The sequence below is a fragment of the Ceratotherium simum genome, chromosome 26 (genome assembly GCF_057802395.1).
Source record: "Ceratotherium simum simum isolate JZ-2026a chromosome 26, ASM5780239v1, whole genome shotgun sequence".
Taxonomy (NCBI): Eukaryota; Metazoa; Chordata; class Mammalia; order Perissodactyla; family Rhinocerotidae; genus Ceratotherium; species Ceratotherium simum.
The window spans coordinates 24926692-24937994 of NC_141925.1; the positions used below are offsets into that span (position 1 = coordinate 24926692).

At 48.9% G+C, this 11303-nt stretch overlaps 1 protein-coding gene across 4 annotated transcripts in view; it reads left to right on the plus strand.

The window, feature by feature from the left end:
* Positions 1–8080, plus strand: part of ITGAL (integrin subunit alpha L) — a 39494-nt gene extending 31414 nt beyond the window's left edge. For 2 of the 4 annotated variants that reach the window (XM_087417309.1, XM_087417310.1), the window contains exons 26-31: positions 1530–1643; positions 1909–1965; positions 2055–2162; positions 2553–2762; positions 3411–3521; positions 5147–8080. In XM_087417309.1, coding sequence (XP_087273435.1) covers positions 1530–1643; positions 1909–1965; positions 2055–2162; positions 2553–2762; positions 3411–3521; positions 5147–5320 — 774 coding nt within the window. In that variant the 3' untranslated portion in view covers positions 5321–8080. The remainder of the gene's footprint in view (positions 1–1529; positions 1644–1908; positions 1966–2054; positions 2163–2552; positions 2763–3410; positions 3522–5146) is intronic. The other 2 variants (XM_087417311.1, XM_087417312.1) reach the window with 1 other exon arrangement.
* Positions 8081–11303: the final 3223 nt, after the last annotated feature.

Sequence of the window (11303 nt, forward strand, 5' to 3'; positions counted from 1 at the left end):
ATCAGTGGATATTTGGGTTGTTTCCACTTTTTGGCTATTATGGATAATTCTGCTTGAACGTTCCTGTACCAGTTTTTGTGGGGACATATGTTTTATTTCTCTTGGACATATAAATAGGAGTACACTTGCTCCTCTTGAAGCTTTGGTCTCAACATGTTCTAAACCAAATTTATCATCTTCCCCTAAGCCAGCATTCCTCTGACTTGCTTAGAATCTTTCTTTAAAAGTACCTTTTCCTCAAGCAAAACTTCCCAGTCTGGGTGAATTTCTCCTTCCTCTGTGCCTGGTCCCACTGCCTCCTCACATTCTGCTGTCTGCACCCTCTTCTTTCTTTTGTCCCCGCTACTGCTCAGACTCAGTTCCGCATCTTCTTGCAACTGGACTATTGGCCCAGGCCCCCAGCGTGGGCCTTGACCTGCCTTCCCCAACTTCTTCCCATTCAATGCCTGCAGTAGATGAACCCCCCTGGAGCCACCCGCTCCTTAGCTGCCCCACGACTCCCCATTGCCTAGTCAGTGGTCCCCTGACTTCTTGCCCTCGGGCCTTCAGGCTCCACAGTCTCATCCCTAGTCTTTTCCACAGGTATCTCCTATCTCTCCTTCTAGGAACCCTACCCTCCGGCCACATCACACTCACCTGCTGTCCTAACTCCCTCATTTTCTCTTTCTGGATGCCTTCCCCCATCTTCATCTGTTAAACTCCTGTCTATCTTTCACAGTCAAATTGAAATGCTGCCTTTGACATGAGGTCTTTTCAGTTTAATTTAACTGATATTTTAAAAGTGTCCACAAGTATTCGTTGAACAAGAGAACCCCTCAAATTGGATATTTATCTCCCTGCTTGACCTCCCTGAGACTTTCACTGGTGCTACTCCTGTGTCACTTTCTTATACATTCCTGGGTCATCCAGCCCGAGCACAGAAAGCTCTTTTGTATAAAAAGGTACTTAGGAAATGTTTCTTAAATTAATTCAATGCACTTGCCAAGATTGGGTCTTTCCCAACCTGCATTGTGCATATAATTTTTGCATCTATCCTTGTTAAATGTCATTCATTCTTTCACTCATTCAAAAAACTACTTTCCTTGAGGCCTGTTGTGTGCTAGGTTCCGTGTCAAGCAGTGGGGAGTTGCAGATGAAGTAAACCATCGCTCCCGTGCTCATAAAGCTCTCGCAGTCTAGTGGAGATACAGACACACAGCAGATTCTTTGCCATCCTGCTGGGGAGGTTGAGTGCTGTGGAAACACATGATGGGGAAGCTGCTCTATCCTTGGGGAGTCAGCCAGACCTTCAGAGGTGATATCTGAGCAGTACCTTGCAGGATGTGTGAGGGTTTGCCATGTGGAGAAAGCAGAGAAATGCACATAACCCACACTGTAAGGCTTTGAGGACAGGGGCCAGGTGTGGTCGATCATTGCCCACTGCCTAACAAAGAGTGGGCTCTCGGGCCTCAGCCAGTGAAGTTTGTATCTGGGATGCAGTTGGGGTGGCTGGCATTCCGGGCTCTGCAGCCCCTTGTCCTCCGTACCAGGTGAGGATTCAGCATTCTGTCCATGACCGCAACCTGCCCACCCTGGAGGCCGTGATTGGGGTACCACGAGTTCACAGTGAGGGGCCCATCAGGTACAACTGGAGTGTGCAGATGGTGAGTGCTGCCTGGAGGAGGAAAGGACACCTGGGTCTGTGGGGGTGAGCTCATAAAGGGTACTGGTGTGTGGGAAGGGAATGAGGATGGATGAATTCTGTTGGACTCAGTGATGTCTGAATCTGCCAAGGGCCAGTTGGGAAGAACTGGGGGGATGCCAAGGTCTTATCTGGGGAGTAGGGAGGAATATCAGGTTCTGGGCTTAAGGGGCCAGTGTCCTCTCTCAGTTCTGGACTAACCAAAGACCCCACCTCTTCATTCCTAGGAGCCTCCTGTCAACTGCCATCGTAAGGATCTGGAGAGGCCACCCAGTGTGGCTGAGGTATGGGCATGTGAGCTAAGAAATTGGAGTGGGGGCTGGGCAGAGTGCAGGTGGGAAGATAGGCCTCTCTGACCCCCTGCTTTCTCTAGTCCCCTCAGCCTTGTTTGCCTGGAGCCGAGTTCCGCTGCCCAGTTGTCTTCAAGCAAGAGATCCTCGTCCAAGTGATCGGGACTGTGGAGCTGGTGGGGGAGATCGAGGTAGCGCCTGCTGGCAGCAGACATGAAGTGGTTGTGGGGGGCCTCGAGGGGTGGGGGGTAGGCTTCCTCACCATGTAGTCCTCCTGCATTTTTTTGGTTCTATCTTGATGAAGTATCCCCACAGTTGCAGATGAAAGAGAACCATGATTTGTTTGAAATTTGCATGGCTGTTTTCATGGGCCTACAGACAGTTCTTCTATGTTCTTTATATGAAAAATTTCCTTCCAACAATGTGGAGTGGCACATTAGATGCTACAGTAGAGAACTGAGTAGAAGCCCACTAGAACCCATTCTCCACTGCTCCCCGTTGAGTTGAGGTGGGGGCAGAAGTGAGTGGGTTCTTGGTCCTTGTTCTTGCTGGCCCTGATGCTTTCCCCCACCCTCCCACAGGCCTCCTCCATGTTCAGCCTCTGCACCTCTCTCTCCGTCTCCTTCAACAGCAGCAAGCATTTCCACCTCTATGGCAGCAATGCCTCTCTGGCCCAGGTATCTCTCTACCTCCTCAGTAGACCCAAGGAACAGAGATCAGCAGAGGATATGAGGAACTCCAAGGGGGAGCTGGAAGAGCTAGAGCTGGAAGTGGGAGAGCCCCGCAGAAGGGTGAGCCCCGCAGAAGGGTGAGCATAGCACAGTAAGAACCGCCCCATAGCCAGAGCCATCAGCCTGGGCAGAGGCTTCCTGGAAGCCGTGAGCTCCCCGCCACCACTGGTGGGCAAGCAGACCACAAGGTCAGCTGTCTGAGATGTGTCAGGTAAAGATCAATTTGATGGCAGCTCAGCAAAGGGGTACCCGTCCCACTGGCAGAGCGTGAGGGAAGGCGCTCTAAGCAGAGAGAGCAGTGAGAACAGGGCTCAGAGTTGAGAGAGTGGGCAGGGCAGGTTTAAGAGCAGGAAGCCCAGAGCAGGAGAAGGGAAGTGGCAGCTTTTAGCTTTTTACCTTTTTAAGGTAAGCAGAAGCCAGGTTCTAGAAGGCTTTGCCTGCTGAGCTGAGATTCTGGCATTTTATCCTTCTGCTGAGGGGAAGCCATTTAAGGGTTTAAGGTAGGCCATGGTGCTTGTTTGCCAGTTGGCTCTGGTTGGCTGCAGTGGAAGGTATACTGGAGAGAGAGGGTCTGGGCCCAAGCCCAGTGTCGTGATACAGTCCAAACTGGAAATGCTAAGACCTAGAGATGGAGGTCAAATTCATAAGTAAATGTTAGGTATGGGAAAGGCTTCTTCCCTGCGCTTCCCTCCTCTCCTCCTCCCCCAGGTCATCATGAAGGTTGATGTTGTATATGAGAAGGAAATGCTCTATCTCTACCTGCTGAGCAGCATCGGGGGACTGTTGCTGCTGTTGCTGATTTTCTGGGTGCTCTACAAGGTGGGAGCTTTTGGGAATAAAGGGCATTGCTGAGATATCCAGGCTGCAGAAAGGGGAATGGGCAGGAGTCAGGGAGGAGAATACCAAGATCAATACCAAGGAGTGTTAAAGCTAGGTGGGGCCTCGGCTTACTCCCTCCTTCTACAGATGAGGCTGCTGAGGCCCAAAGAGCAAGTGAGACTTCTCCCCCATCCTTCCACCAAGCAATGGCAGAGCCAGGACTAGGTACCCAGGAAAAAGGACTCTCCCATGTGGGGAGGGCCAGGCACTGGGCTACAGAGGCGCGTACCACAAACATGGTCCCTGCCTTCGTGGAACACACAGTCCAATGGGGTAGACAGACAGGAACACACATGACGAGGGCTCCACTAGGGGGCCTGTGTGCTCTGGAGCCTATAACACAGGAGCCTAACAGGCTGGGGAGTCTGGGAAGGCCTCCCAAGAGAGGTGGTTTTTGAGTTAGGATTTGAAGGATGAGTAGAAGTTAGCCAGAGGAAGAGTGCTGGAGGGTAGATGTTCCATGGGAAAAACTCAAATATTCCAGAAAGGAGAATATACAAAATCAAAGTTTCTTCCTATTGCACCCCTAGAGGGTTGTCATTATCAGCCATTTTGTTTCTGTTCTTTCAGGTTCTAATTTTATTGTTAAAATATGTGTGTATGTGCGAGCATGAGAGAGAGAAAGAGAGAACAGTCAGTGTATGTGTATATATGTAGAAAAAGTCAATGGAGTAATACCATAGATACCACTTGTATTTTCCCTGGATATTTCCCTGGATATCTTGATGTCTTTCCATCTAAGCACAATCAGATCTACCTCTTGCTTTGTAACCCGGGTGTTTTTCTGCTGTCTGGATGCCCCACCTCTTTTTTTTTTTTGGTGAGGCAGATTGCCCCTGAGCTAACATCCATTGCCAATCTTCCTCTTTTTGCTGAGGAAGATTAGCCCTGAGCTAACATCTGTGCCCATCTTCCTCTATTTTTGTATATGGGACGCCGCCACAGCATGGCTTGATGAGCGGTGGGTAGGTCTATGCCCAGGATCGAACTCGCAAACCCTGGGCCACCAAAGCGGAACGGGCGAACTTAACCGCTACGCCACTGGGCCAGCCCATGGATGCCCCACCTCTTATTGAACAAGTTCCCTATTGATGAGCATTTAGATTGTTTGTCATTTACATACATCTCTTTCAAACAATGTGAACAAAAAGGCTCTTGTTACCCACATCTTTGCACACTTGTCCAAATAGTCCTTAGAATTAATTCCTAGAGCTGGAATTGCTGAGCCAAAGAATATATATGTGTTTTGAGCTTTCAACAGAGAGTGCATGGCACAGACTAGGCACCAGATAAGTGCGGGCTCTTACTGTTATTACTAGATGTTGTCACATCACCCACCTAAGATATTGGTACATGACATTGTGATGAGCCTAAAGAATGAACTATGAAATGTACAGCTTTTTAACATGTTGCCAAGAACCCTCACCCCATCCCCGGAGCAGACACCACGAGTCTGTGCACAATACGACTTATTAACATAAAGGGTGCTTTCACGTTTTGCCGGGGCCAACTGGTCCAACGTGCTCCGTGGACTTTTTGCTCACTCAATTTTTATCTTCCTATAGGTTGGCTTCTTCAAACGGAACCTGAAGGAGAAGATGGAGGCTGACGTAGATGCCTCAAATGGAATCCCTGCAGAAAACTCTGAGCAGCCAGCGTCTGAGGAAGAGGCTGTGGATCCTGGCTGCCTGGATCCCCTCCGTGACGAGGAGGCCCAGGATGGAGGTGGCAAAGACTGAGGCCCAGGCCTGATGCAGAGGGTCCAGGACTGGACTTGGGATGCCTGGTGCCAGTCTGCCTCTACCTGCATTTCACTGTGTGTCTTCGGGCAAGTCACTGCCCCTCCCTAGGCCTGTTTTCCTATCTTGGATATGGAGCTCATTCCTGCCCGCCTCCTTTTGCAGGCTCATGGTGAGGATCCACTGACGGATGGGCCAGGAAGGCTACAGAGGTGAGGGCTTGTAATTGTCAGATGGTCCTGGCTTCCATCAGCCCCTCTTAGTTTCTTCCGCTGGAAGAGAACGTCTGATCCAAATTTGGAGAAACTGTAATCTCAGGACCTAGTGACACTCCCGGCCCTCACACCCACCTGCCCTTAGATGTCCGCAGAGGCTTCAGACTTCCAGAACCTTGCCCTGCACTCACTCCTGCCAGGAGTCCAGTCAGCTTCCCATTCTGCTGCCAGAGAACAAATCTGTGTCACTACACTGCTGCTGCATACCCCTTGCCCTTTGGCTAAAGACCAAATTCCTTAACGTGCCTTCCCAAATCTGCAAAATATCCTTAATATGCCAATGCAAAATTGGGCCCCTGTTGCCTTCCCAGCCTCCTCTAGAGACATTCCACCTCCCTTTCTAAGCTTCAGTTACATCAGCCTTTCTCACTTGCCAGGCTCCTTCCTGTCTCACTGCCTTCACCCGGACTGCTCTCTCTGCCTGGAACATTCCTCCTGCCTCCTTTTCCTGGCTTACTCTCACTCAGCCTTCAGATCTCAGCTCATGCATCACTTCCTCAGGGCAGCCCCCGACCCTGACTCAGTTGGGCTCCTGTATTATACACGCTTACACTAGCCTGCACTTGGCCCTCATCGCACGGATCATATTTGTTAATCGTCAAATGATTTACTTAATATCTGTCTCTCAAATTAAACAGTGAACTCCATGAGGGTAGGGACCATACCTGTCTTCTTCACCTTGGGATCCTAGTGATACCACAGAGCCAGACACATAGTAGGTGCTTGAACAATTTCATTGAATTAGGGAGGGAGCCTGCGGGAAGATAGAGAAAAAAGTTTGGATGGGCCGTGGCATCCCCATCCTTCAAGGCTCAGTCTTCCTCAGATGCCTGGCCCCTCCTGCCACAGCCCCACCAGGACTCCATCACACCCCACTGTGGCTCCCACTGTGAGACTGTGAGCTCAAGGGTGGGGACCATAATCTGTTCACCTGGCTCCCCAGTACCAAGCACAGTGCCTACATATATTTATCCAATAAGTGTGAAATTTTGTCCAATTTTGTGATGTTTTTATGCTTGGTGTAACATTCCAGCCTGGCTCAATTAAATCAGTGTTTCCTTCTCAACCCTTTCACTAAGTGGGACCAAAACAGTCAGCTCTTCTTTTTCTTTTCTTTTCTTTCTTTCTTTTTCTTTTCTTTTTTTTTTTTTTTTTTTTTTTTGCCATGATGACCCTTAGAGACTGACCTGCACCTGACATTGTGAGTTAATTCAAAAGAGAAGCTGGGAGAGAGACACAGAAAGTGAGAAAAGGTTAGGGAAGCATCGACAATTCATTAAGATGTGAGAATAGACGCTCCCTGACCCCCTTTTTTAAAGCAATGATTGGAGGGGCCTGACTCTCAGCACCTCCTCCCCATAGAAGGGACAGAGGGGGCTAGTCAGTGCTGCCCTCTTGTGGTCAGTAGGACCCCAGGGGAATATTGAGTAAGTCTAAGCCAGCTCCCGGTCCAGCGCTAGGTGGTGAGAAACAACATTTGGTCCCCCAAGCAGTGACCTTTGATGGCTCCCTTCTGCCCATAAGGGAGTAAGTGAACATTCCCAAGCCTGGTATACAAGGCCCAGAACAGTCTTTCAAAGCCTGCCGGCCTCTCCAGCCTCATCAACCCCCTTCTGGATAAGTGAGACATCAGGAAAGAAGAAGAGAGGCCTCATTTCCCAGAGAGGGGAAAAAATGTTTTAACTCTAAGGAATATCACAGAACTATTAAAAGTACATGAAATTATCTGTGGGTCACGTGAAACATAAGTCAAGTTCTATTCATTTCTTGAGTGCTTTGTGTCAGGCCCTATTCTGGGCTCGGAGGGCAGGGTGATGAACAGACAAATAAGTCCTTGCCCTCAGAAAGTTTCACTCCCATGAGAAAACAGAGTAAAAGAGGAGAAATGTGGTTCCAGGTAGTGATAAGGGCCATGAAGATACTAAAGAGGGATAACAGGTTACAGGGTGATGGACAGGGCCTTTTTAGATAGGTGGTCAGGGAAGTCTCTCTGAGGAGGTGATATTCTGTGACACTAAAAAAGAAAAGAAAAAGTGAATATTTTCATCAAAGCAGGAAGCAAGAAAGCACAGAAAATCTGGGAGGTTCATTTCAGGAACAGACCTGCCATCATCATGCCCAGGAATTTATATCCCAACTCACTTAACAGCACTTGTCCTCACATACATACACTTTCTCTGTCTCTCTCCCTTTGTACATGCTTTTCCCCTTGCCAGCAGGTCCACCTCTTTTCTATCCATTAAAATCTTTTCAAAGCTTTCCTCATCTCGTCCGTTCCTAGACAAAATGACCGTTCCATCACCACCTTGTTTATACCTCATCAGGGCACATAACTGTGGTGCTGATTGTGTGGGCTCCTATCTCAAGAGTAGGAGGTTCTGGAAGGCAGGACTCAAGCCTCACTCACGTGTTACCAACACTGACCCCTCACTGGGGCTGGCACAGAGGAAGTGTTCAATAAAGGTTTGATTCCGTGGCCCTCAAATGTTTTGGTCTCCAGATCCCTTTACACTCTTAAACATTGAGGGTCCCCAAAGAGCTTTTGTTTATATGGGTTATATTATTGGTGTTTATCCAATTAGATATTAAAATGGGGAAATTTTTATTTTATTTATTTTTTGTGTGTGTGAGGAAGATCAGCCCTGAGCTAACATCCATTGCCAATACTCCTCTTTTTGCTGAGAAAGACGCCCTCGGCTAACATCTGTGCCCATCTTCCTCTACTTTATATGGGACGCCGCCACAGCATGGCCTGACAAGCGATGTGTTGGTCCACACCTGGGATCCAAACCCACAAACCCGGGCCGCCAAAGGGGAGCATGCGAACTGAACTGCTATGCCACTGGGCTGGCCCCAAAATGGGGAAAATTTTAAAACATAAGAACACCCAAGCCCACATTCCAGGTGAGCCGTCAGAGTGATGACATATGTCATCACATGTCATGCAGCCTCTAAAAAACACTGTACTTGTGGGAGAAAAAGAGTGAAAGACTAAATAACATCTTAGTATTGTTAGGAAAATAGTCAAAACCCAGTCAGTCCTAGGTTTGAATCCAGGCTCTGCTGCTTCCTAGCTGTGTGACGTGGGGCAGTTACCCTCTCTGGGACTTGCTTCTTCATCTGTAAAGTGGGAATAATAACTGTATAGCCCTCAGAGCTGTTATGAGCATTAAATGAGATAACACTTGTAAACTGTTGAGCACTGTTCCCAGTACTTATGTGCTTGATAATGGAGGTGGATAGAGATGGTGGTTTAGTTGCGCAGGATGGTGTGCTAAAAGCAGCATGCTGGACTCCAAGTTAAGAGACCTGGTATTGGAGTCCTAGCTCTTCCACCACGATGCTGGGGAAGACATGTGCCCTTTCTGGGTCTGGTCTGTTCCACCTAGGATCTGAAGGTACCTCAGGAACTGCCATGGAAGAGAGGGGTGGTGGGGGCTGATTATATACTAAGTTATATACTAAGGTCTGTGCATACAGGCTACTTTTTTTTTTTTTTTTTAAAGATTTTATTTATTCAATTTTTTCCCCCCAAAGCCCCAGCAGATAGTTGTATGTCATAGGTTCACATCCTTCTAGTTGCTGTACGTGGGACTCGGCCTCGCGCTGGACGGAGAAGTGGTGCCTTGGGGCACGCCCGGGATCCGAACCCGGGCCGCCAGCATCAGAGCACGCGCACTTAACCGCTAAGCCACAGAGCCGGCCCCATACAGGCTACTTTATCAATGAAGCACCACAGGCACCGTGCCCAGGCCCTCCCAGCTTCCAAGGGCCTACGAATACATTTGGGAGCTGAAAAAGAAATCAACTTCAAAATATAAAACTTAGGGCTGGCCCCGTGGCTTAGCGGTTAAGTGCACGCGCTCCACTACTGGCGGCCCGGGTTCGGGTCCCAGGCGCGCGCCGACGCACCACTTCTCCGGCCATGCTGAGGCCGCGTCCCACATACAGCAACTGGAGGGATGTGCAGTTGTGGCACGCAGCTATCTGCTGGGGCTTTGGGGGGGAAAAAAAAGAGGAGGATTAGCATGGATGTGGCTCAGGGCTGATCTTCCTCTCTCTCTCTCACACACACACACACACACACACACACACACAAAATATATATATATATATAAATTAAATTGTATAATTGAAATAAATATTGAAGTAAATGTCTACAAGTGTAATCTCACGTCAGGTGGTCAAATGCAGTTCTATTCAACATATGTAGTTACATATATGAACTATATTAATGTGGGAGTTGGAGTATTTTAATATTTGAAATTATATGTGGTAGGGTGTCTGTATAAAAATGAGCATAAAGTTTACAAAGGTCTTTAAAAGACTGTGAGATTTCTCTTGAAAAATAATGTTTTACTCCAAAAATAACTAAAACTTTGAAAACCACTGCAATCAAACCGTATTGAACTACATGATCTCTAAGGCCCTTCCAGAGCTTGCCCATCATGAGAGGCTGGAGTGAAATGTGCTTAGAAAAGCTAATTGCTCTTGACAAGCTACAAGGCCCTGAGGATGGGCATGGGGCTGGGGGTGATGTCAGGATTCTGAGGCCCAAGAGACCTTATAGAGTGATGACTCCCCACCTGCCTGTGTGGCCAAGCTGCTGGGGGCAGGTGGAGGCTGGCAGACGTGGTCTGAATGTCTCATTTGCCTCTTAGCCACGGAGTGACTTTGAGCAGGTCACTTAGCTCTGTGAGCTCCATTTTCCTTATCTGTGAAATAGAATGAAGCAACCTTCACAGGACACTTTCAGGCCCTTAGTAGGTGTTCATCTCAAGACGTGCTCAGCAGATGGGTGATTCTCCGAGGCATGGCCTGTCCTCCTCAGCTAAGCACAACAGGCCACACCCCAGAATCCCCCAGACTCACTGATGGCACCAACTCCCCATCCTTTCCTGAGGAGCCAAGTGTTAGGAGGGCTGAGGCTCAGATGGGAAAGGAAAGTAGGATAAAGGTGGAGTGGTAGCAGGGTGGTTACATCAATAGGTACAGGGGTCTAAAAAGGAGGCGGAGTTGTGGCAAATCAGGCCAGCCTGGTGGGAGAGTCTTAAAGGCTGGAGTTGTCCAATCCTCATACAGGGTCCTATAGGTACCCTCTATGGCTGGGGTTGGAACTGCAGATAATCCCTGTGGTTCTGGTCAGAGTCTGCACAAAGTGGTGGCTAGAGGTTCCAGCTGGGGAGGGGAAGAGGGATGGTGCTGCTGGGTGCTGGGAGCCAGGGAGAGACAGAAAGCAGGCTCTATGCCTGAGTATGGGAATAGCGTCCGTTTTCCAGCCCAAGGACAGACTCTCGGTGTTTAGGAAGAGAGATCTCCACGAAGTTAAGGGCTTTCTCACACCTCCCACACTGGGCTCCCTATGTGTTCGTGCAGCATTCAAAGCATGGGACATGAACTTGGGCAGATGTCAGCAAGTCATGTCTCCTGAGCCTCAGGTCATAAGATTCCAGTTAACACTGAATATAAAAGCACTTCCCAGACAAGGCCTTATGGCTTCACTGGCAGTTCGTAGTTATGACCTAGTGCCTCCCACTGCCCAGGGCACTATCCATGCACACATTTTAAGGACAAGTCTCTTTTACCACATGAAGGTTTTTATTGAACTCAAATTCAGGGGTTCCAAGCCTGATGAAGACAAGGGAGGCTGGGGTTTGCTCTCAGAGGCCCAGGCCCCAACCCAGGGCCCCACTCCCCATCCCATCTAC